This window comes from Acomys minous (genome assembly GCF_964271855.1).
Source record: "Acomys minous genome assembly, chromosome: 10".
Classification (NCBI taxonomy): Eukaryota; Metazoa; Chordata; class Mammalia; order Rodentia; family Muridae; genus Acomys; species Acomys minous.
The window spans coordinates 66168720-66189684 of NC_140491.1; the positions used below are offsets into that span (position 1 = coordinate 66168720).

A 20965-nucleotide genomic window follows, 5' to 3' on the forward strand; every position below is an offset into this window, starting at 1 on the left:
GGATGATCGGATGGACTACACCTGGGCTTTAGGGATACTCACGGGCTGTTCCAATCTTTTTTTTTTTGTATATAAGTTCTTTATCTGCAGAAGAAGGCATCAAATCTCATTATAGATGGTTGTGAGCCACCATGTGGTTGCTGGGAATTGAACTCAGGACCTCTGAAAGAGCAGGTGGCACTCTTAACCACTGAGTCATCTCTCCAGCTCTGGGCTGCTCCAATCTTTGTTTGTTTGTTTGTTTTTCGAGACAGAATTTTCATATGTTATCTTGGCTGTCCTGGACTCGCTTTGTAGAGCAGGCTGGCCTTGAACTCAAGGCAATCCACCTGCCTCTGCCTCTGGAGTACTAGGATTAAAGGCATGCACCCCTACTCCTGGCTGGCTGTTCCAATCTTAAAGGTAGCACGGACTCCTACATCTCTCCACTTTCAGCTCCCAGCCAACCAGCTCATTCTAGCTTGGGGTAGAGAGAGGCAGCGTGGGGCCAACTCAGCCCTCAGCTGACCTAGGGGAACATTTCCATCCTTATCAGTGATTTACATTGGAGCCACAGGCCAGGCTTCACCCACATTCAGAAGGAAGACAGAGTCCAGTGCTAGGGGTGCAGACCAGGCAGCCAACCAAGGAGACATTTTAGATGACACTCTACTCCCTAATATTTCTTTTATTTTTAAGTGTGTGTGTGTGTGTGTGTGTGTGTGTGTGTGTGTGTGTGTATGTGCGCGCACGAGCATACACAAGTGCCCATGGAGTTATAAGCAGTTGTGAGCTCCCTGCTGTTGGTGGTTGTGAGTCAAATTCTGGTTCCCTGCAAAGAGCAGCTCCTAACCACTGAGCCATCTCTACAGCCCCAAAGCATGCGTTTGGATATTCTCCATTGAGGAGCTGACTGAGCCTCTGTGAGGACTCACCAACACCACCCTGGTATGGGCTCGCCCTCCATACCCACCCTGGCCTGCACAGAGCAGTTTGGGCTGGTAGCCTTCTCTCACCCATTCCCCCACCCTCCCACCACACTCAGCAACTCCCGAGTCCCCACTATACCATGTTTTAGGGAAATGGGACTGCCAAGGCCTGGAAGGGCAGCTGTAGGATTGGAAATCTGGATTGTGACCTGGCTGCTAAATGTCGGCGTGACCCTTGAGTGAGAGCCACCCTCTCTGAGAGAGTCTTGCGGCAAATGGAAGTGACAGGTGATTGTCACAGGGCCAGGTGGTGTCTCTCAGTTCACTCAGCGGCACAGGTGGTGGGGATCTCTGGCCAGATAGGAAGCTAGGACCGACAGAAGTGGAGATCAAGGGTCTAGATCATCCCTCAAACTCCAGTAGGTGGGCAGTGCCCCGCCACGCCCACTGAGTCGGCCTCATGAGGTGTCATGATAGATACTCCAGAGTTAGCCGTTCTCCCACTGGGCAAAGCTACCACAGGCCAGGCTTCCTCAGCTCCTGGGCTGCTGCTTGTGTGAGACCCATCCTCCACAGCCCCACTCGCAGCTGGGCACAGAGCCAGCCCAGCCCAGCCCAGCCTGGGCCCTGGTACCTGTGCCAATACCCACATTGGTCTGTGATATGAAATGGAGAGCCAGCCCCCCTCCCTGCTCTGAGGCTGCCATGGTCCCTTCCCCTTTTGTTGTTTTCTTGCGGGGGGGGGGCACTGAATGGATGAAGAAACTGATTGCCCCTGTCTTCGCCCACCCTTAACCTCAGCCGAGGGAAATTGTTTGCCTGCTTTCTCTTTTCTCTTCAACTTTCTCCTGGCCCCGCCCTGCCCCACTGCAGAAGGAGCTGAAACCCTGATATTGCCTTGGTTTTGTTTAGCAAACAAGACGCATGCAAAGCAGGGGTCTGTGTGTGTGTGTGTGTGTGTGTGTGTGTGTGTGTGTGTGTGTGCACATGGTGGTATATGTGTGTGTGTGCACACGTGGGCACATGAGTGCATGTAGGCACAGAGTACCCCCTACCTTCACACTTTAGCTTCTTACCTGAGAGGTGCAGGATTCACACACACACACACACACACACCTCTAACACACTAAATGTGGCTTGGGCCAATTCTTTGCCTTCTCTGGGCAGGAAGAGCCTCACATTGTTGTCAGAGGCCAAATAACCTATCAGTTCAAGAGGCCACAGTTGGGCTGCGTTGATGGTTCGGGAGGTAATGGGCTTGCTTTGCAAGCATGAGGACCTGAATTTGATCCTCTGTACACACACACACACACACACACACACACACACACACACACACACAACACATGCATGCACACACCTCATACACACAAAGGTACATGCCACACACACACAGGGTGTGTTTTGTAGAGGAGCCATTTGAAAACATTGGAAATTTGGGGTTTCTTTGTTCTTTGTTTTGCTTTTTGTTGTTGTTGTTGTTTGTTTTTTTGTATCAGGGATTGGACCCACAGCTGCACACATTCCAGGCAAGCACTGTACCACCACTACAGCCAAGCCTGCATGGGATTTCTTTTCCGAACATCCCCGTATCTTCAGGAGGCTGAGCTCTCTAAGCCTCAGTTGTCCCATCTGTAAAATGGGACAATGTCATGTGCCCTGTAGAGGGTGTGTGGAGTGGAGAAAAAGTATGGAAGCTCATGTCTATTCCTTCTACCAAGGCCAAAACTGTCTACAGAGGACTGTGAGGCACTCCTGGGCCTTGGGCGAGAGATACAAGTAACTTAGTGTCAGAAGAGGGAGAGAGAGAGAGAGAGAGAGAGAGAGAGAGAGAGAGAGAGAGAGAGAGAGAGAGACAAAGACAGAGACAGAGACAGACAGAGACAGAGAGAGACAGAGCATGCCTCTAGCTGAGGGGACCAAGGTAGGCTTCCTGGAGGAGATGGCATTGGCATAGCCTTGTTGGTGGGGCAGGACTTTAAACAGGAACACTCAGGCTTGCTCAGGAGGAATACACTGCTTGCTGAGAGCTGGGCCATGTGCACTATTTCCCAGAGGTCATCTTACAGAACCCTGCCAATGTCCCCACCAGGACCGGCCTACAGTGATGACAGTTTAACTCAATGAAGTCACACAGCTAGCCAGGCAGCAGCCCCTGGATTAACTTCATCACTCCTGCCCTTTGCCCTTTGCCCTTTGCCCTTTGCGATACTCACACGGCAACACTGAAGGTCTTAAGAGTCCTTAGAGCTGCTGCAGAGGCTAATGCTGCCCACAGTAGCTCTAGCCCTGCCTCCTGGGCACCTGTCAGGGTGTTTCTCAGTTGCTCCGTTAGCTCCTCATCAAGGCCTTCAAGGCTTCAGACAGCCCCAGCTACCTGGTAGACACTTCACAGACGGGAGTCACGTGGAAACAAATCCATCTTTATTTATATTTACATCCACGGAGAGGAGCAGGCTTCTCACACACCGACCACTGGTTTTACAGTCTTGTCACTCCACCGAGGAGCCTGACTCAACAGCGGCCAGAGGAATGTGGCCAGAGATGGGGGACAGCCACCTGGCTGAAGGAGAAGGGTACCAGCCCTCCAGCCGGGGCAAGCGGCAACTATGGCAGCCAGAAAGGGAATCTCCAACAACTCAAAGTCACCAGGCCCAGGGAAGCAAGCAGGAGGATGTCTCTGTGGCTCCTGGCTCTTATCTGTTTTGGGGCATTTCTGTCCCTCCTTTGGGGCTTTGTAGATTTCTATGCTGTGGTGGGGAATGAGACCAGAGACGTCTGGTGACTGCTTCAGAAAGGCCTGAGCTGACTCCTGCTCTTTGCAGCAGTTGGAGAAGGAGTGTGGCTCACTTGAGGTCACCCAGCAACTCCATAGATCTCAAAAAGAAGCTGAGAGCCTCGTGGGCAGTACCGCTTCCGGGAGGAGAGCCTAGTGGGCAGTACCGCTTCCGGGAGGAGAGCCCAGTGGGCAGTACCGCTTCCGGGAGGAGAGCCTAGTGGGCAGTACCGCTTCCGGGAGGAGAGCCTAGTGTGCAGTACTGCTTCCAGAAGGAGAGCCTAGTGGGCAGTACCACTTCTGGGAGGACTGGGGGCCTGAGGTTGGAACTGTGAGGCTGTCCGACGGGAGCAGGCTGGTCAGTAGTCTCACTTGAGGTTGTGTTGGCTTTCGCGGTGCCGTCGCAGGTCCACCTTGCGCTGGAAACCCTTGGTGCACAGCTCACAGCTGAAGGGCTTGAAGCCCGTGTGCTTGCGACTGTGGGTGATGAGGTTGGAGCTCTGGCTGAAGGCCTTGCCGCACACCTGGCATTTGTGGGGCTTCTCACCTGGGGAGAGGGGCAAACGGCAGGGCGTGGTCAGATGGCAGTGCCGGGCCGGCAGCCTCTACCCTGTACACGGTCATTCTCTAATATGCTTCTTTTATGGGCAGCCTTAGGAAAACGATGGAGAATATTGATCCCAGTACTTGAGAGGCAGAGGTGGGTGGATCTCTGTGAGTTCAAGGCCAACCTGGTCTACCTAGTGAGTTTCAGGACAGCCGGTGCTACACAGAGAAATCCGGTCTCTAAAAACCAAAAGCAAGCAAGCAAGCAAGCAAGAGCCAGGCTTGGTGGCGAATGCCTTTAATCCCAGCACTCAGGAGCCAGAGGCAGGCAGGTCTCTGAGTTCGAGGCCAGCCTGGATCACAGAGTGAGTCCAGGGACAGTTAGGGATACACAGAGAATCCCTGTCTCAAAAAAAAAAAAAAAAAAAAAGAAAGAAAGAAAGTAACTAAGAAAGGAATACATATCTGTAACCAGTACCTGGAAGTAGAGGCAGGAGAATTGCAGTATTGATGTTAAGGTAAACCTCAGCTAAATATTAGCTTCAAAGACTAGCCTGGGCTACATAAGAATTTCTCTCAATAAGCAAGCAAGCAAGTGAGCAAAATGCCTCTCCAACAGTCAATACTGTCAACTTGTTGGGACTTAGGGTCAGCCAGGAAGCACACTTCTGGGAATGGCTGTGAGGAATTTTCTAGAGTGGGTTACCTGAAGTGGACTCTACTCACAGACTGTGAGGCAAAATAAGCCCTTCCTTAAGTTGTCACACAATGCATAAAGTGATACAGTCTCTGTCTGGAGTCTAAGCTGGCACAAAACCCTTCCTTGTTTCTCAGTAGACCGCCATGGCTTGTACCAGGACTGGCCCAGAGAAGCCCTGAGTTACAGGGGCGGGGGGGGGGGGGGGGTAGAATGACCAGCTGTGAGCAGATGGGTGAGTAATCCTCGTGCTGGCCTCGCTCTGCCCACACGTCCATGTTGACTTGGCTGCCCCTCTAGTGTTTCTCTACATTGAGTGATTTGTCCAGGCCACCAGCCTCTCCTCAAGTGGGCCTCTTGGCAAATGATGGGGTGCCCAGAAGCCAGGCAGGAGGTCACAGGGCCTCCCACCTACTCACCTGTATGGATGTAGGTGTGTTTCTTCATGTCTGACTTCTGGTGGAAGCGTTTCCCACAGAATTGGCAGGGGTAGGGCCGAGTGTCCGAGTGGATGAGCAGGTGGGTAGACAGGGTGGATGAACGCTTGAAGGCTTTGCCGCACATCCGGCACTCGAAGCTACGCTCCTGCCGGAGGAAACGAGGCCCTGTGGGGTCAGGTGCAGGTGGGGCCTCGAGGCCCGGGACAGCCAAGCTGGGCGCAGGACTGGACCCGGCTGGGACACCCTGAGAAAGAGGACGCTCCGTTGGGGTGGCCTCAAGGACAGGGTGTCTAGGGGATCAGGAAGAATCCCGCCCCTGTTTCTGTTGCCTCAGCTTGGACTGAGGCTTGGGGCCTGACTGGTTTCCTTTGAGGTAGTTTCTTGTTCCTCTCACAGTACGCTTCTCAAAATAAGCCTCAAGGTGTATTTGTTGACTGACTGATGAGACAATTAATCTAAGTTTTTCAGGGATTCACCAGTAAGTCAGAGTTAGTGGCTCTTGGCTGGGACAGTGGCGTGATGAGTCATCTTAGATGAGACAGGCTCTCACGTAGCCCAGCTTGGACTTGAACTTATTATGTAGGTAATGATGACCTTGAACTTGTGACCTTCCTGCCTCCACCTCCTGGGTGCTGTTATATACACCTCCATTCCTGGTACATTTGGTGTTGAGGTTCAAGCCAAGGGCTTCATGTAGGCTAGGCAAGCACCCTACAAACTGAGACACCTCCCCAGCCCAGTAGCCTTCTGACTTGGGTCGAGCCAAGCCAACACCTTCTGGTGTTGGTTGGTTTCCTCATGTGTGTGCACGGGGGCAGTGATAGCAGTGGCCTGGCCAGGCTGTGGGGGGCTGAGATGTAGAAGATAGAGCCAGCTGCCGGCCTGTTGCTGAGGGATGGGAGCTCCTGTGGTCACTTCCCACCTTTCCCATCTCCCCAGGTGTTAGTAACCCACTTCTATCTCCCCTGTGTGACCTCTCTGGAAGCAGGCAGAGTTCTGGCTAGCCACCTGTCCCATTCTGGAAAGGAACGGGTCCCAACTGACAGATACGTGGGGCGAGCTATGCATTAAGCCGAAATCTAAAAGTCTAAGAATTGGGGGTGCCCGCAGAGCCACCCAAAGCATAAGATGGCTTCGGAGTCTCACAGACATACTCCGGCCCCCACCCCCAAAGTCCCCAGAGCGTCTTCCAACCAGCCGGTGAAGCCAGTTCAGCCAATCAGAGACCCAGTGTGTTAGGCAACTCAGACCCAGAGAGGTAAGTAGTGAGTCCCCTCCCCTCCCCACCCGTATCCCTGATCCCTTCAGCCTTTGCCAGCTGCTCACCTGGGAATGGACATGCGTGTGCTGCTCCAAGCTCACAGCGTGGCCGAAGGTTTTGCCACAGACGTCACAGGCGAAGGGCCGGGTTCCGCTGTGAGAGCGGCGGACGTGCACTTCTAGCCCATGAGGGGTGGAGAACACCTGGGGCAGACAAAGAGTCAGGTCCCTGGAAGGAGGCGGGCCTGTGGGCATCCTGGCCCAGCTCCAGAAGCAGATGGAGCAGGGAAGAGCCACCATATTGGTGGTCCTGCTGCTCTGCCGTGTATCCTAGGGAGTCCCTTACCTCTCTATGGCAGTTTCCTGTCTATGAAAGGGAAGCTGTGGGGGAAGAGCCAGAAGACCCCTCCACGCCCCATCTGGAGGCTGAATAACCTATTGGATGACATCTCAGGGATTGCCGGGTAAGATGGAGCACACCTGCAATCCCAGCACTCAGGGAGTCAGAGGCAGGCAGATCCCTGTGAGTTCAAGGCCAGCCTGGTCTACAAAGGGAGTCCAGGACAGCCAAGGCTAACACAGAGAAGCTCTGTCTCGAAAAATTAGAAAAAAAGAAAAAAGATCTCGGAGCTACTGGGGAGGTAGCTCAGTTGATAAGAGTACTTGCACAGCACACATGGGGCCCTAGCACTGCGTAAAAGCAGAAAAAAGAAAAACAGTCATGGCGGTGCATACTTGGGATTCCAATACCTAGGAAGTGGAGAGAGGGAGAAGGACCAGGAGTTCAAGGTCATTCTTGGTTACAAAAAGAGCCCAGGTCTTGCTTGAGCTACATGAGGACTTGTCTCAGAAAATAAGGATACCTATTACTCACCTTGTTGCACTTGACACAGTGGTAAGTGTCCATGCCCGGGGAGTAGCGGAGGCTGAAATCCAAGGGGGACTCCGTGCTGGGCACGAGGGGGCTACCGTACAGCCTCACGGAGCGCTCCAGGAAAGCCGACTGCATTGTGGAGGGGGCCTGCTGGTAGCTGTGGCTGTAGGAAGAGGCCAGCGTATCCCAAGAGAAGCTGGGCTTGTAGAAAGGGGGTGACTCGGAGAGCGGTGATTCCCCATCCTGGGGTTGGGATGTCACAAGAGGCCCCTCTGTGCAAAGACACGTGCGGGTGATTTATTTTGAGGATTTGCTTTCAACTCTCTACATGTGTGTGTACTACATGTGTGCAGGCAGGTGCCCTCAGAGGCTCGTAGAGGGTGCTGGATCCCCCAGCTGGAGCTACAGGGAGCTGTAAGCTGCCTTATGGTACTCAGGTCCTGGAAGAGCAGCAAGCGAGCAGCGAGTATTCCTAACTCTGGCCACCAGTTGATTAACAATCTCTGTCTCTGTCTCTCTCAGTCCTCCTCCCTCCCTTCCTCCTTCCCTCCCTCTCTCCCCCCTTTCTCTGTATTTATGACAGGGTCTCTCTCTCTATAGCCTCTATGTAGACCAGGTTGGCCTTCAACTTGAAGAGATCTGTCTGTCTCTGCCTCCCGAGTGCTGGGATTAAAGGCGTGCACCAGTATGCCTGGTTCAGTGTCCTCGTCTGGAGCATGTCTTTGTCCAGAAGTGGCCAGCAGAAGCTGAGAGCCCACATGGCACCCAGTGACCTCACTGATAGTCCCCAACCTCTTCATGACCCTAACAAGTCCTACCACAGAGACACCTGCTCCCTCTCTGGCACTTGCAGGGGACAGTGGAGGCCCCAGCTGGATACCTGGGGCTGAGGCCATCTTGGGCAGGCTCTGGTGCAGCAACATCCCGTGCTCCTGTTTGACTGTGTTCCAGTCCGGGGTCTGGCTTGGAGGCGGTGTGCTGAGGCCCGGGCTGCTACTCAGGCTATGCTCTTTTGCCACTGTGAGGAGACAGGACCCATGAGTCAACACCTACAGTCCTGGAATGCCTACGGGGATCGAGGAGTGTCATGTTTCCAGGGAGACCAGCGTGCTGCTGCTCACACCAGGTCCGCTGCCCGGGACAGGTAGAGGTGAGGGAACCCAGATCATCCTGACCTCAGACCTCAATGGAACCCACACATCCCTTCCTGGCTTCACGTCTGATGCTCCCAGAACCCGAAAGGGTAGAGGAGATGAGTATTTCATTCATTCACGCATCCACTCATTCATTCACGCATTTGTTCATGCCGCTCCTTGTAGATGAAGAAGAGATGCCGCAGCAGCATCAGGACAGAGTACCAGGTGAGCTTGGAATGGGGTCTAGCCTGAGCTCAGACTCACCAGGAATTACGGCAGGAGGCCAGGCCAGACCATCGTCCTGTGCACGGGGCTGGTGGTAGGTGTGTGCCTTCTTGCTTTTCACCAGGAAGGATCTCGGCATTTTTCAGAGTGCACACCACACCTGCAATGGGGGGGGGGGCGGCATCATCCCTCTGGATTTTGGAGCCTCCTCCAGAGATACAAGACACCCTCGCATGCCTTTCATCCCAGCACTTGGGAGGCAGAGGCAGGTGGATCACTGTGAGTTTGAGGCCAGTCTGGTCTATAAAGTGAGTCCATGACAGCCAAGGATACACAAAGAGACCCTGTCTCGAAAAACAAACAAACAAAAGGCACCCTACCCCCATGCCGGGTTGCAGAATGTTCCCCCAAAGTTCATATCCACCCATCACCTGTGAATGTCACATCAAGTTAAGATGTAGCTGAAGACAGGCCACAAATGACCAATGTCCCTACAGGAAGAGGGAGAGCTGGGCGCAGGGAGAACTGCTGGTGAATCAGAAATGGGGTCAGAGTCACACAGAGTCTAAGATGAGGGATGCTAAGGGCTGCTGGCTGCTACCAAGAGCTGGAGAGAGCCATGAAATGATTTTCTTGGAACTTCCAGAAGGAACCAAACTTACTGACACTTTAACTTTGACCATCTGCCATGCCTCCCTCTGCACCCCCACCCCCCAATTAGTCATGGGCAGAATATACTCATGCCGAGAGACTCGAGTCAGCCTGGGTGGAAGGTAGCTCTAGTTGGACTTGTCCAACTTAGCTGGTCGAGTGCATTCATGAAGCCACCGTACACCTGTGGTACTTTGTAAAACTAGGTTTGAGTGAGTGTGAATGCGTCTCACCCAGCTGTAGGGAAATAGAGGCAAGAGCATCAGTGGTTCAAAGCCATCCTCAGCTATATGTGAGTTCATGGCCAGACTGGGTTATGTGAAACCCTGCCTAAAACAGACAAATAAAAAGAGCTGCTCAAGCCAGGCATGGAGGCGCACACCTTTAATCCCAGCACTCGGGAGGCAGAGGCAGGAGGGTCTCTGAGAGTTTGAGGCCAGCCTGATCTACAAAGTGAGTCCAGAACAGCCAAGGCTACACAGAGAAACCCTGTCTCGAACCCTCCCCCGCAAAAAGAGCTGTTTTTGTTTTTATTTTCTGAGACAGGGTTTCTCTATATGGCTTTGGCTATCTTGAGCAGGCTGGCCTTGAATTTACATCAATCTGCCTGCCTCTGCCTCCCTGAGTGCTAGGATTAAAGACATGCCCCACCATGCCCCTGGCTAAAGAGCTGTTCTCGAGTCCCAGTTGGACACATTTGAGAGACCACATAATCTGAGTTTAGATTCTCAGGTTAAAAGCTCAGGGCAAGCTTGGCATGGTGGCACATGCCTGTAACCCCAGCAATCATGGAGGCCGAGGCAGGAGGGTTTCTATGAGTTCAAGGCCAGCCTGGTCTATAAAGCCAGGTCAGGACAGCCAGGGCTACACAGAGAAACGCTGTCTCAAAAAACCAAAAAGGAAGACTTGATACCCTATGAGCATATACAGGGGGAGGAAGTCCCCCTCAGTCACAGTCATAGGGGAGGGGAGTAAGGAGAAAATGGGAGGGAGCGAGGAATGGGAGGATACAAGGGATGGGATAACCATTGAGATGTAATATGAATAAATTAATTTTTTAAAAAAGGCTCATGGTGAAGGCAAGTGTGGTAGAGCATGCCTTTAGACTCAATACTTGAAAGGTGGAGCCAGTTAGATCTCCCTGAGTTCAAGGCTAGTCTGGTCTATAAAGTGAGTCCCAGGACAGCCAGCACAAGATAGTGAGAGACTCTTTATAAAAAGCAAAACAAAACAAGCAAACAACAGCAACACAAAAGAAGCTCATGAGGTGAGACCTTCCACTTGCCCGTTGTTCACTTTGGGCAGACACTTCCCTTCTCTGGGCTAATTTCCTTTGCTGTAAGGTATGCTATCCAGCCTAGAACACTGCTGGGCATCCCAGGGTCTCACTGTCTGTCTTTGGCAGAGGCTGAGGAGGCGGGGATGCTTACAGAGAGACCTGGGGCTAGTGAGGTGAGGAGAGCCTTAACTGTAAGCCTGTATCGCTCTGCAGCCTGGGAGCTGCTGCAGTCAGCCCAAGGCTATGGCCTGCTCTCCAGAAACGGAGGGGATTTCTGTCCGTGAATCACGGAAAGAGGCCTGAGGAGATCCATGCACTCTACCTGAAGGCCTAGCTTCCTTGTGGATGGGGATAAAGAGGAGAATGCCCATCGACTCCAGTGGCGCCATCACTTAACTTCTTAGGCAGGGGTCAGGGAAGAATTTGAGGACCAAATAAGTCAAAGGATCTGGCCAGGTCGTAAGGCAGGAACGATGCCGACCTCTCTAGATGTCTCTTGCTGAGTCCTCTAGGGCAGCATATGAGTGCTCCCCCACAATTGACTTCTATCCCTGCCCTCTCCTGTGCTGTGCTCCCTCCCCCCACCCCCCTTTCCAGGAGTCTTCTAGCCTCCCTGTGCTCCAGACTGTTCAGGCCAAAGCTCACAAAGCATATGGGAGGAGTCGCAGCCCCACCCAGGACCAGCCACCCACTGAAGGCTGCATCTGTGATATGCCCAGAAAAGGCGGGAAAAAGGATTTGGCTGCCTCTGAACAACAGTGAAGGCTAGGTGATAAGGCCTCCACTCGGACCAGAATGGGAGGCAAGATTAAGAAAGACACTTGTGGGCTGGAGAGTTGGCTCAGTGGTTAAGAACACCGTCTGTTCTTCCAAAGGTCCCAGGTTCAATTCCTAGCACCCACACGGCAGCTCACAACTGTCTGTAACTCCAAGATCTGACACCCTCACACCAATGCACATAAATTTAAAATGTACATAAAAATATTAAAAAAAAAAAAAGAAAGAAAGAAAGACACTTGGAGTTTAGCTCTGGGGCAAAGGCCCTCAAGTCACCCCTGTCCCAGGGGGGTGAACCAAAACCAGGCACAAGAGACCTTAAGTCTGCTTGGCCTGTAACCCCTAGAGTCCTGCTGGGAAGTATTGATGGTTGGAGCTGTTTGCAGCCCGCCTTGCTGTGGGGGAGCCTGTATTCAGGTCAACTAAGAGGGGGACCTGATTCAATGTCAGTCATTGCTGGGAGCGAAAAAGGACCTTGAGCGTACAAGGTGCACGGCAGGCACCTAGGCTGAGCCATTGTATGGCACCTCCACTCACCAAGGAGGAAACGCTGACCGCTGACCGGGCCAGGAGGGAGCCTAGGCTCTATCCCGCTGGGGATGAACCAGGGAGCTGGCGCAAGTTCAAGGCCCTCCATTCTCTGAATTCTAAAATGAAGAATGGACTTCGCCTCTTGGGTCTCTCCCACGGACAGATTCTCAGGTCTCTAAACAAAGGATTTGGAAGGCTGCTGCTCAGGTACACAAAGCAGCCACAACCTTATCTTCCAGGGGCAGCCTTCTTCCCCTGTCCCTTTCCCCTTGTGGCCTTCTCCTTCCCTCCCCGCCTCCCTGAATCTTCCCAACTCTTCCCTTGAGGGGCTCTAAGCCCTGAGCAGGGTGGGGGGTGGGGGTCAGGGGGCTGGATGTGTTCCTCTGTGTGCCGCAGGCTGCGCCAGGCCTTCCTTGTCAGGTCCTCACTGAGACCCAGTCATCACTGCACACTACACCAGAGAGGAAAACAAGCCACGGCTGTAGCCCTACTCTGCCCATTGTGTCACTGGGGATAGGAAAGTAGGGAGTGTCCTGAGGTGGCAGGTGGGGAATCTCAAGGCTGGGAGAGGATACCTTCATCGTCCAGGATGAAGGTAGAGCCAGGCCCAGGGCTTCGGTCCTGTTTGGATTTGATGCCTGCCCCCCCCCCCCCGCATCCATGCTCCTCGCAGTAGCCACTGCTATAGACTATAGTACCAAAAGAAGGTGGGAGCTAGAACAAAAAAGTCATATTCCTCTGGTCCCCAAAGTCCCCACCCAGGGTCCTAACCAGCTTTAGGAGGAAAGCAGATAAGAACAGATTTCCTTAAAGGTAAGCTTTGCCCATTGTGTCCAGAGTTAAAGGTGACCCAAGGTCAACTGACCAAAACCCAGAGCAACATAGGACCATGGCATTCATTAACCATAGGCACACATGGGAAGCGAGAGGTCTTGGCTTTTTTTTTTTTCTTCCTCCCACTGGATTGATTGCCTTAGGCTTCATCTTTTCCTCTCCAGGGCATTCTTTCCCCTAACCTGGCAGGACAGCTGGGACTTGGTCAGACCCCCCCCCCCCAAGCCTACAGTGGGAACCATGTGCCTCCAGAGAATTACCTTTTAGCCCTTGTTAGCTGAGTTAAAAAAAAAAAAAGGAAGAAGAAGAAGAAAAGAAAGAAAACAGGAACCAATTACCTATAGTGTAGTTAATTAACAACCACTCGGTTTTGATTCACACGGATCATTCTGAGAAGGAGCTCAGGGCAGAGATTGTGAAAGACACTCGGATTTCTTCATAAAACAGAGACAGTGATGGTATCTGGCCGCCGGAAAGAGGCCCCTGTGAGCGCGCTTCTTAAGCCTTCTATCCCGTACACAAAAGGGTCCACCACGACCCTGACTCAGAACCACAGCTGGGGTTGCCTGGAGGGGTGCAGCATCCTACACACCCAGGTTTTGAGTAGAGCGGGGTCATCAGGTTTTGGTTTTTCTCACTCGAGGCTCCTTGTGCAGCCCGTGGAGATGAGTGTGATTCTGTGACCGCGTGAGCCGCTAACCTGGGTTTGGTTTTCCTATCTCTCAGAAGAGACCGTTGGACTAAGAGATTTCTAAACTTCCCTTTTACTCTAAAATCCCATGTACAATCTGTTGACCTTAAGCCAGGGACCAACCCACCTTGCCTGAGACACTGGCCACTTGGGTTCCCTTTTCAGGAGGGTTGGGCAAGACTGGGTTGATTCTCAGGGTCAGCTTCAGGGGACCCTTTGGACTTCCTTATGTATAAGGACAGAAGGGAAGGCGGGAACAAACGAACGGCAGAGTCATCTCACAGAGTCGTTGGCCAGGAGCCTGGATCATCTAAGGGAGCCTCAAGTCAGTGAATTGCATGTGTGAGGCCCCGGGTTCAACCCCCAGCACCACTAAATAAATATGTAAGTGAAGTCAGCAGAATTTCAGGCATACCCCAAAGCACGGTGCCAAGAGACTCAGAACGCCCACATTCGCAGTAACAGCATCTCCAAGGTACAGGGGTCCACCCAGGCATGAAGGATAATCCAGGTATAGCCAGGTCAGAGCACGAAATATGACTCAGACTTCCCACAGGGGGAAATTCCAACAAGTGTGGCATGAGGAGCCCTGAGAACACAGAGGCCGAGGAGATAAGCTAGCCACAGGGAAAACGTATAGTTGCTCAGAATAGGCAAACTCTCAAAGACTGGAGTAGATCTGAGGTAAACAGGGGCTTGGAGGCAGGCGGGTAGTTATGGGTTAATAGGTGTGGGCTCGGCATGGGTGCAAACACCTGTAGTTCTGGATACTTGGGGGGAAGTCAGAAGGAGGTCCAGGCCAGCCTCCCCAAACATGGGAGACACTTTCTCGAAGAAAAGAAAGCAGAGCAGTGAGGTGTCCCAGTGGGTAAAGCTGGCTGTGCAAGCCTGATGGCTTGTATTCAGTCCCTAGTACCACATCGTAGAAACAGAGAGTTAACCTGCGCATGTGTGCCGTGGCATGTGACCCCTACCTCTCTCTCACAGGCAAAACAAATCTAATGATAATAGCAATAGTAACAACAACAGCAACACTTTTTGTTGTTCTTTTGAGACAGTGTTTCTCTGTGTATCCTTGGATGTTCTGGAACTCTCTATGTAGACCAAACTCACCGAGACCCACCTGCCTCTGCCTCCCAAGTGCTGAGATTAAAGGTGTACACCACCATGCCTAGTTAATGATAACAATCTTTTTTTTTTTTTTTTTTTTTTTTGGTTTTTTGAGACAGGGTTTCTCTGTGTAGCCTTGGCTGTCCTGGACTCGCTTTGTAGACCAGGCTGGCCTCGAACTCACAGCGATCCGCCTGCCTCTGCCTCCCGAGTGCTGGGATTAAAGGCGTGCGCCACCACGCCCGGCTTTAATGATAACAATCTTAATTTACAACAGAAAGGAAAGGAGCCGGAGAGATGGCTCAGTGGTTAAGAGCACTGGCTGAGGCCAGGCATGGTGGCGCACACTTTTAATCCCAGGGCTCCAGAGGCAGAGGCAGGTGGATCTCTGCGAGTTCTAGGACAGCCTGGTCTACAAAGTAAATCCAGGACAGCTGGGGCTACACAGAGGAAACCCTGTCTCAAAAAACAACAACAACAACAACAACTACAACAACAGAGCACTGGCTGCTTCTCCAGAGGAGCCAGGTTCAATTCCCAGCATCCTCATGGCAACTCACAACTGTCTGCTACTCCTGATCCATCCCACGGGGCACGGAGGTGGTGCACATATCTGTGCATGCAGGCAAAATACCCCCCCACACACAAAATGAATAAATCTTAAAAAACAAACAAACAAACAAAGCAGAAGAAAATGATAAAAGAGAAAGAAGAAAAGTTCTGGGGATGTAGCTCAGGCTAGAGTCCCGGGAGGTGGAGGCAGAAGGATCAGGAATTTAGGGTCTTTAGAAGAGGAACTGGTGTGCCATGCTCTTTTGGTAGCCGCACCAGGAGTTGCTCTTGCACAGAGTGCCTTGATTATCCATTTCTAAAAAGGACTCCCTGCTTGCTTCTATGTGGAGTATTGGGCACAGCTTGGGCTTGTTCGTGTCCCTCCCTCCCTGTACTTAAATGGTGGGCCAAAACATGCTATCTTGCCAATAAACTGTTCTTGTCTGAAATAAGTAAATAAGAGTGTATTTCTGTGGTAGATCCTGAATCCCATGCCCCATACACAGGAACACCTGTGGTGGTGGTGGTGAGGGGGCCGGAGAAGGCCAATTTTATGTACATATTTTACCACAATGGAAAAAAAAAAAAACCCAAGCCAATGAAACGTTGTCTGCCCATGTCTTCACTAGGAGCAGAGCAGCTCTGATGGCTGGGATTGCCTTCAGACTTAGGAGTCTTGTGCTAGATCTGCCAGGGAGCATGTGCTGGGTCCCAGGGAAGGGAGACCCCCCCAGCTGTCTGCTCCCAGAACCTCTAGTGGGACCATCACCCCAAGCACCACTGGAGTGATTCCATCAGTCAAACCTAAACCATGCAGAACTTCCTGACACCCTCCCCCCTCAGAGAACTTTCTACAGGCCGACCCCTAAGTGGGAATGTTACACCTCTCCTGATGGAGGACGAACCAGTCACCACTTCACAGGGCTTGAGAGAACACAGATGGATAGGCACAGCTCTGCCAGCACCCAGTGACAGCCAGACCCACAGCCAGAGGTGACTTGAATTCCCCGCTAGTGATCTCATAAAGATGCTGGCTTTCTCAAGATCCAGCCACAGACCGCAGCATCTGTTGGCATCTCTGCAATGAGCCCTGTTTCCTAAGAGGTCCACAACTCAAATTCATCTTTTCCTCTAGGCGAAACAAGCTACAGATACTCAAAGAGCCAAGAACTCCTGGCCGTGCCACCCATCTACAATCCTGTCCTCCCCAGAGGCTGGGCAGCCTCACCTTCACATCTCCTTTCAGTGGGTTCCTAAGGAGAGGGTCTCTGAGTCCCCAGTGGTTCCAGGAACTTTTGAGAAGGGCGTCAGAGCTATGAATTCCTTCTGAGTCCCTGACACAGGGCAGGCAGCTCTACCCCTGGGAGGTGCCAACTTGGGCACTTCTGGCTATGCTACATACTGCTCACAGCCCTGGAAAGTGCTTGAGGGGAGAGGAGAGAGAGAGAGAGAGAGAGAGAGAGAGAGAGAGAGAGAGAGAGAGAGAGAGAGAGAGAGAGATATCTGGGCGTAGCCCTTACACCTCCAATGAAATTTCACAAAATCCACAGAAGGAAAGCGTGATTCCTGCACTAGCACGAGGCATCACAGACTGGCTCTTTTCTCCTTCCTCCCCTCTGGTGATGAGCGTTGCATCCAGAAGAGAGACTGCCGCAGAATTTCTCCTCCAACTGTAAAGAAAAGTAGCTATCCTGCCTTGCGGGGTCTCAGGACAGGAACTTTTCACAAGAGCCCAGCCACCGCGGGTCTGGCAAGCACTCACCTGCTGGGAGCTGTCCCTTTTCTGAGTTCTGAGAGGCGAGAAGCTCCGCGCCGTCCCTGGGGACTGCTCTCAGCTCTGTCAACTTTATGAGTCTCTGCACAAACAGACACTTCTCCTTTTTGTCTCTCTCTGTTTTTTTTTTTCCCTCTTCTGTTCCCCTCCCTGATTTTCAATCTGATTATTTGTGTCAAAATCTGGCGGCTGCAGCGTCAGCCAATGACCAGAGCGCGAGCGCAGCCGCATTTGCTTATCAAAACTCCACAGAAGCTTCTAGCCCACTGGAAATTTCTCCAGAAACTTTGAGCAGCGTTTGGGTGAAAAAAAAAAAAAAAAAAAAGAGTGGCTAACTAGTTAAAAATGTAAAACGTGAAGCATTTACTTACAGTCCCTGACTCTGGGGGTGTGGAAAGGAGCCGTGGAGTGTCTTTAGGTTTTGTTTCTTTTCCTTTCTTCCTTCCCCCTCTCCCTCTCCCCCCTTTCTCTTTTCTTCTTTTCTCATCCCTCCTCTTTTTCTTCACCTCTTTCCTTCCTCTCCTCCTTCTTTCACTTTTTTTTCTCCCCCCTACCTTTTCCCTCCTCCTTCCCTGGCTTCCTTAAGTTCAGCATCACACGTTTGTACTGGGGCATCAGAGTAGCCCCTGTGCTCCAAAGCTCTTGGCTCCTGGGCCAGAACAGACAACACTTAGCCAGCAAGTTCTCTTCTCCCACTGGGCTCATTAAACAAAACAAAACAAAACATTGGAGTTTCCGTAGACAACCACAGGACAGGCCGAGTAGAAGAACAGAAATATGGCAGTGAGTCTGGGGGTCTTGGATCCTAAACCTGGCAAAATCCCAGTACAGATTGAGTACCAAGCACTAGGGCCGGCGTGTGCTGCCATCTAGTGGCAGCAAAAGAGACAAAGAGGCAGGCCTATGGGGGGCCCTCAGGGTACCCAGGCCAGAATGGGACATTTCACCCCCACTTAAATAGACCCATTCCCCCGGCCCCCACTTTTTTCCTTCCTGCTCTGCCCCTTGGCCTCCTCTCGTTTGGGGATGACTGATTTATTCCAGGAAGTTTTGCATACACAGAGAACGCCACAAAACAGAACAGCACTGTTAGCTGATTTGCATGCTCTTGCGACCCGGGACTGGAGAGATTACATTTCCCTCATAAAGAAAGCAAACGTGGTGACAGGAAGGCCTGATTGAAACTGCAAGTCCAAGGTTCGAAGTGGAGGAAAAAAGGGATGTTTCATTGGAGGCCTTTCTACAGAGGGGGCCCAGCCCTGCAGGCGCAGCCAGAGACCACAACAGACTCCCCAGAGGGACATAGGGCATTAGGGGTACAGGTCCCAGCTGCTCGCCACAGACAGGAGGCAGCTACACTCATCCCCCCCCCACCCCCCGGTGTCTCCTTATGAAAAGAAGTGTAGGAAAGCATCTTGAACGTTGCTTAGGTGGTACGTGTTCCCAGGCAGCGGCTGTTGGGAACGGTGTCACTATGCAGAAAGCTTAACAGATCACACTCAGGACATTTCCCAAACCTCCCCTGACACGGACCAGCCTTCACTTCTTGTTACACATATTTACACAAGCCTGTCTTTCCTGCTGAGCCACATCGCATTCAAATGCCCCTTTGTTGACATCTTCAGTGGGGTCTACACAGGGCCCCGCCCCCTTCCCCCCAACCCTACCAAAGCTTTTGCAGCCAGTTCTGCAGTGGCTCTGAAGCTGGGTCCCACACTGTAGGGGGAGTTCTTGCTGCCACCGAAGAATCCCAGACCCAGGTCTCTTTTAAGCTAAGACTCTCTCTCTGGGGGAACAGTGGCCAGGCCACCAGCCACGTCATACCAGGATCCCCCCCACCTGGCATGACAGGCCCACACAGGCCTGGATGGAGCCACCCTTGCTGGCCTACAGAGCCAACAACACCGCTTCTCTAAGTGGTCCGTCTTGGAGGCCGTGCCTTCATTTTGTCCCTCAAGGGATGAAGGTGTTAAAGCATCTTCCTGACCATTCATTCGCTTATGCAACTGTTACTCCAGAGATCCTTTCCAGAGTGGGGAGTACTTCCCTTCCTCCTTCTCCCTTCGCTGTTTGGTCCAGATCTGTTAACCAGTGCTCTTGTTGCCTCCTCCCACATGGCTCCCACAAAGTATCCTAAGGCTTTGGCTTCACGGAACCGATGACAGAAGAGTAAAAGGAGTGCTTTTGCTCCACAAGTCTCTCTCCTTCTCTCTCTCTCTCTCTCTCTCTCTCTCTCTCTCTCTCTGTCTCTCCCTCTCTCTCTCTGTCTCTCCCTCTCTCTCTCTCCATATATATATATATATATGTATATGTATTATGTATGTATATATACATATATGTGTGTGTTATATATGTAATTTATATATTTAATTTATGTGGCTGCATTTGAGTATTCACAGATGCAAGCAGCACCCATAGAGGCTAGAAGAGACTGTCAGGAACCTAGAGATGGAGTTAAAGGCAATCGTGTGCTGCCCAGTATGAGTAGTGAATGCTGAGAACCAAACTCATGTCCTCTGAAAAAGCAGCAAGCACCTTTTCCCCAGCTTGAGACAGGGTTTTTCTGTGTAGCCTTGGTTGTCAGTCCTGGACTCGCTTTGTAGACCAGGCTGGCCTGGAACTCACTGAGACTCACCTGCCTCTGCCTCCTGAGTGCTGGGATTACAGATGCATGCCATCGCACCTGGCAATAGATGGAAGACTTTTTTTTTTTTTTGGTTTATTTATTTTTGGGCTGGAGAGCAGTTAAGAGCACTGGCATTTCTTCCAGAGGTCTTGAGTTCAATTCCCAGCAACCACATGGTGGCTTATAACCATCTGTAATGAGATCTGGTGCCCTCTTCTGGTGTGCAGGTGTACATGCAGGCAGATCACTGTATACATAATAAATAAATAAATCTTTTTAAAAAAGATTTATTTATTTTCATGTGTGTTGGTGTTTCACTGCACTCATGTCTGTGTGAGGGTGCCAGATCCCCTGGATCTGCCATATGGATGCTGGGGATTGAACCCAGGTCCTCTGGAAGAGCAGGTAGTGTTCTTAACCACTGAGCCATCCTCCCAGCCCCGCCCCACCCCATCTATAAGGACATCGATGCATCAGTGGGGAAAGCAGAGCCCTTGTGGGTCAGTCTCCTCCTAAAAAGTCACCTCTCACTGTCATCACTGTAGGTCTCACGTTCCAACATGGATTCTGGGAGGGCACACTTAGACCACAGCAGGTTTTAGACAGGAGCCTGGCCTGTGGGGTGGGGCAGAGCAATCCGAAGGAAATGTACAGTTTGGAGTGACAAGCACTGTGATGTAAAATTCAGTGTGAGCGTGGAGCTTCAGAACATGGACCCCAATTTTGGGGGTCCAGTGAAGGAAGTGACCTCTATTTATTACTTTATTTTATTGCATATGGGGGTTTTGCCTGCATGTATGCCTGTGTATTGTATGCATGCAGTACTGGTGGCAGCCAGAAGAGGGCATCAGATCCCCCTAGGACTGGAGTTAACAGAAAGTTGTGACTGTTTTTTATGGGCACTAGGAATCAAACCCGGGTCCTCTGAAGAGCAGCCAGTGCTCTTACCCACTGAGCCATCTCTCCAGCCCTCATGAAGAGGCCTGTAAATGGATGCTTGGCCTGGGAGGAGTGACTGAAAGGAGAAACTGCACAGACAAAGAGCTAGAGGGCAGGTCAGGACCTCAGGGGACTGGCCACGGCCAAGTTCAAGTGAGAGATTGAAAAAAGAGGGGCCTGGTGAGAAGAGAGGAAACAAAGCCAGGGGAGAGCCTCCCTGGCGTAAGAGCCACTGTGAGTTCCCTTTACCTGCAGGCCCAGAACGTACACTGCAGAGCTTGGCAGGCCGTCTAATTTTAGCAGCAGTCAGACTTTTTCTACAATGTCACAACTCTCTCA

General features: G+C 51.8%; 1 protein-coding gene across 1 annotated transcript; it reads right to left on the reverse strand.

Annotated features, from left to right (window-relative positions):
* Nucleotides 1-3421: 3421 nt before the first annotated feature.
* On the reverse strand, nt 3422-17106 carry GFI1B (growth factor independent 1B transcriptional repressor). Its single transcript, XM_084799877.1, has 7 exons — nt 17050-17106; nt 8902-9022; nt 8382-8519; nt 7502-7773; nt 6694-6831; nt 5347-5512; nt 3422-4231 (listed from the first exon to the last, which is right to left on the reverse strand). Exons 2-7 carry the CDS (start codon nt 8999-9001, stop codon nt 4053-4055), a joined length of 993 nt encoding a protein of 330 aa, XP_084656003.1. The 5' UTR covers nt 9002-9022; nt 17050-17106; the 3' UTR covers nt 3422-4052.
* Between the last annotated feature and the right edge of the window lie 3859 nt (nt 17107-20965).

Bases quoted from the DNA above. Each gene is read 5' to 3' on its own strand.
- GFI1B (XM_084799877.1), bottom strand. From the start codon at position 9,001: ATGCCGAGATCCTTCCTGGTGAAAAGCAAGAAGGCACACACCTACCAC. The intron at 7,774-8,381 runs GTATCCAGCTGG...GTCTTTGCACAG, and splicing joins CAAGATGGCCTCAGCCCCAG to AGGGGCCTCTTGTGACATCC. The intron at 6,832-7,501 runs GTGAGTAATAGG...TGTCTGCCCCAG, and splicing joins ACTGTGTCAAGTGCAACAAG to GTGTTCTCCACCCCTCATGG.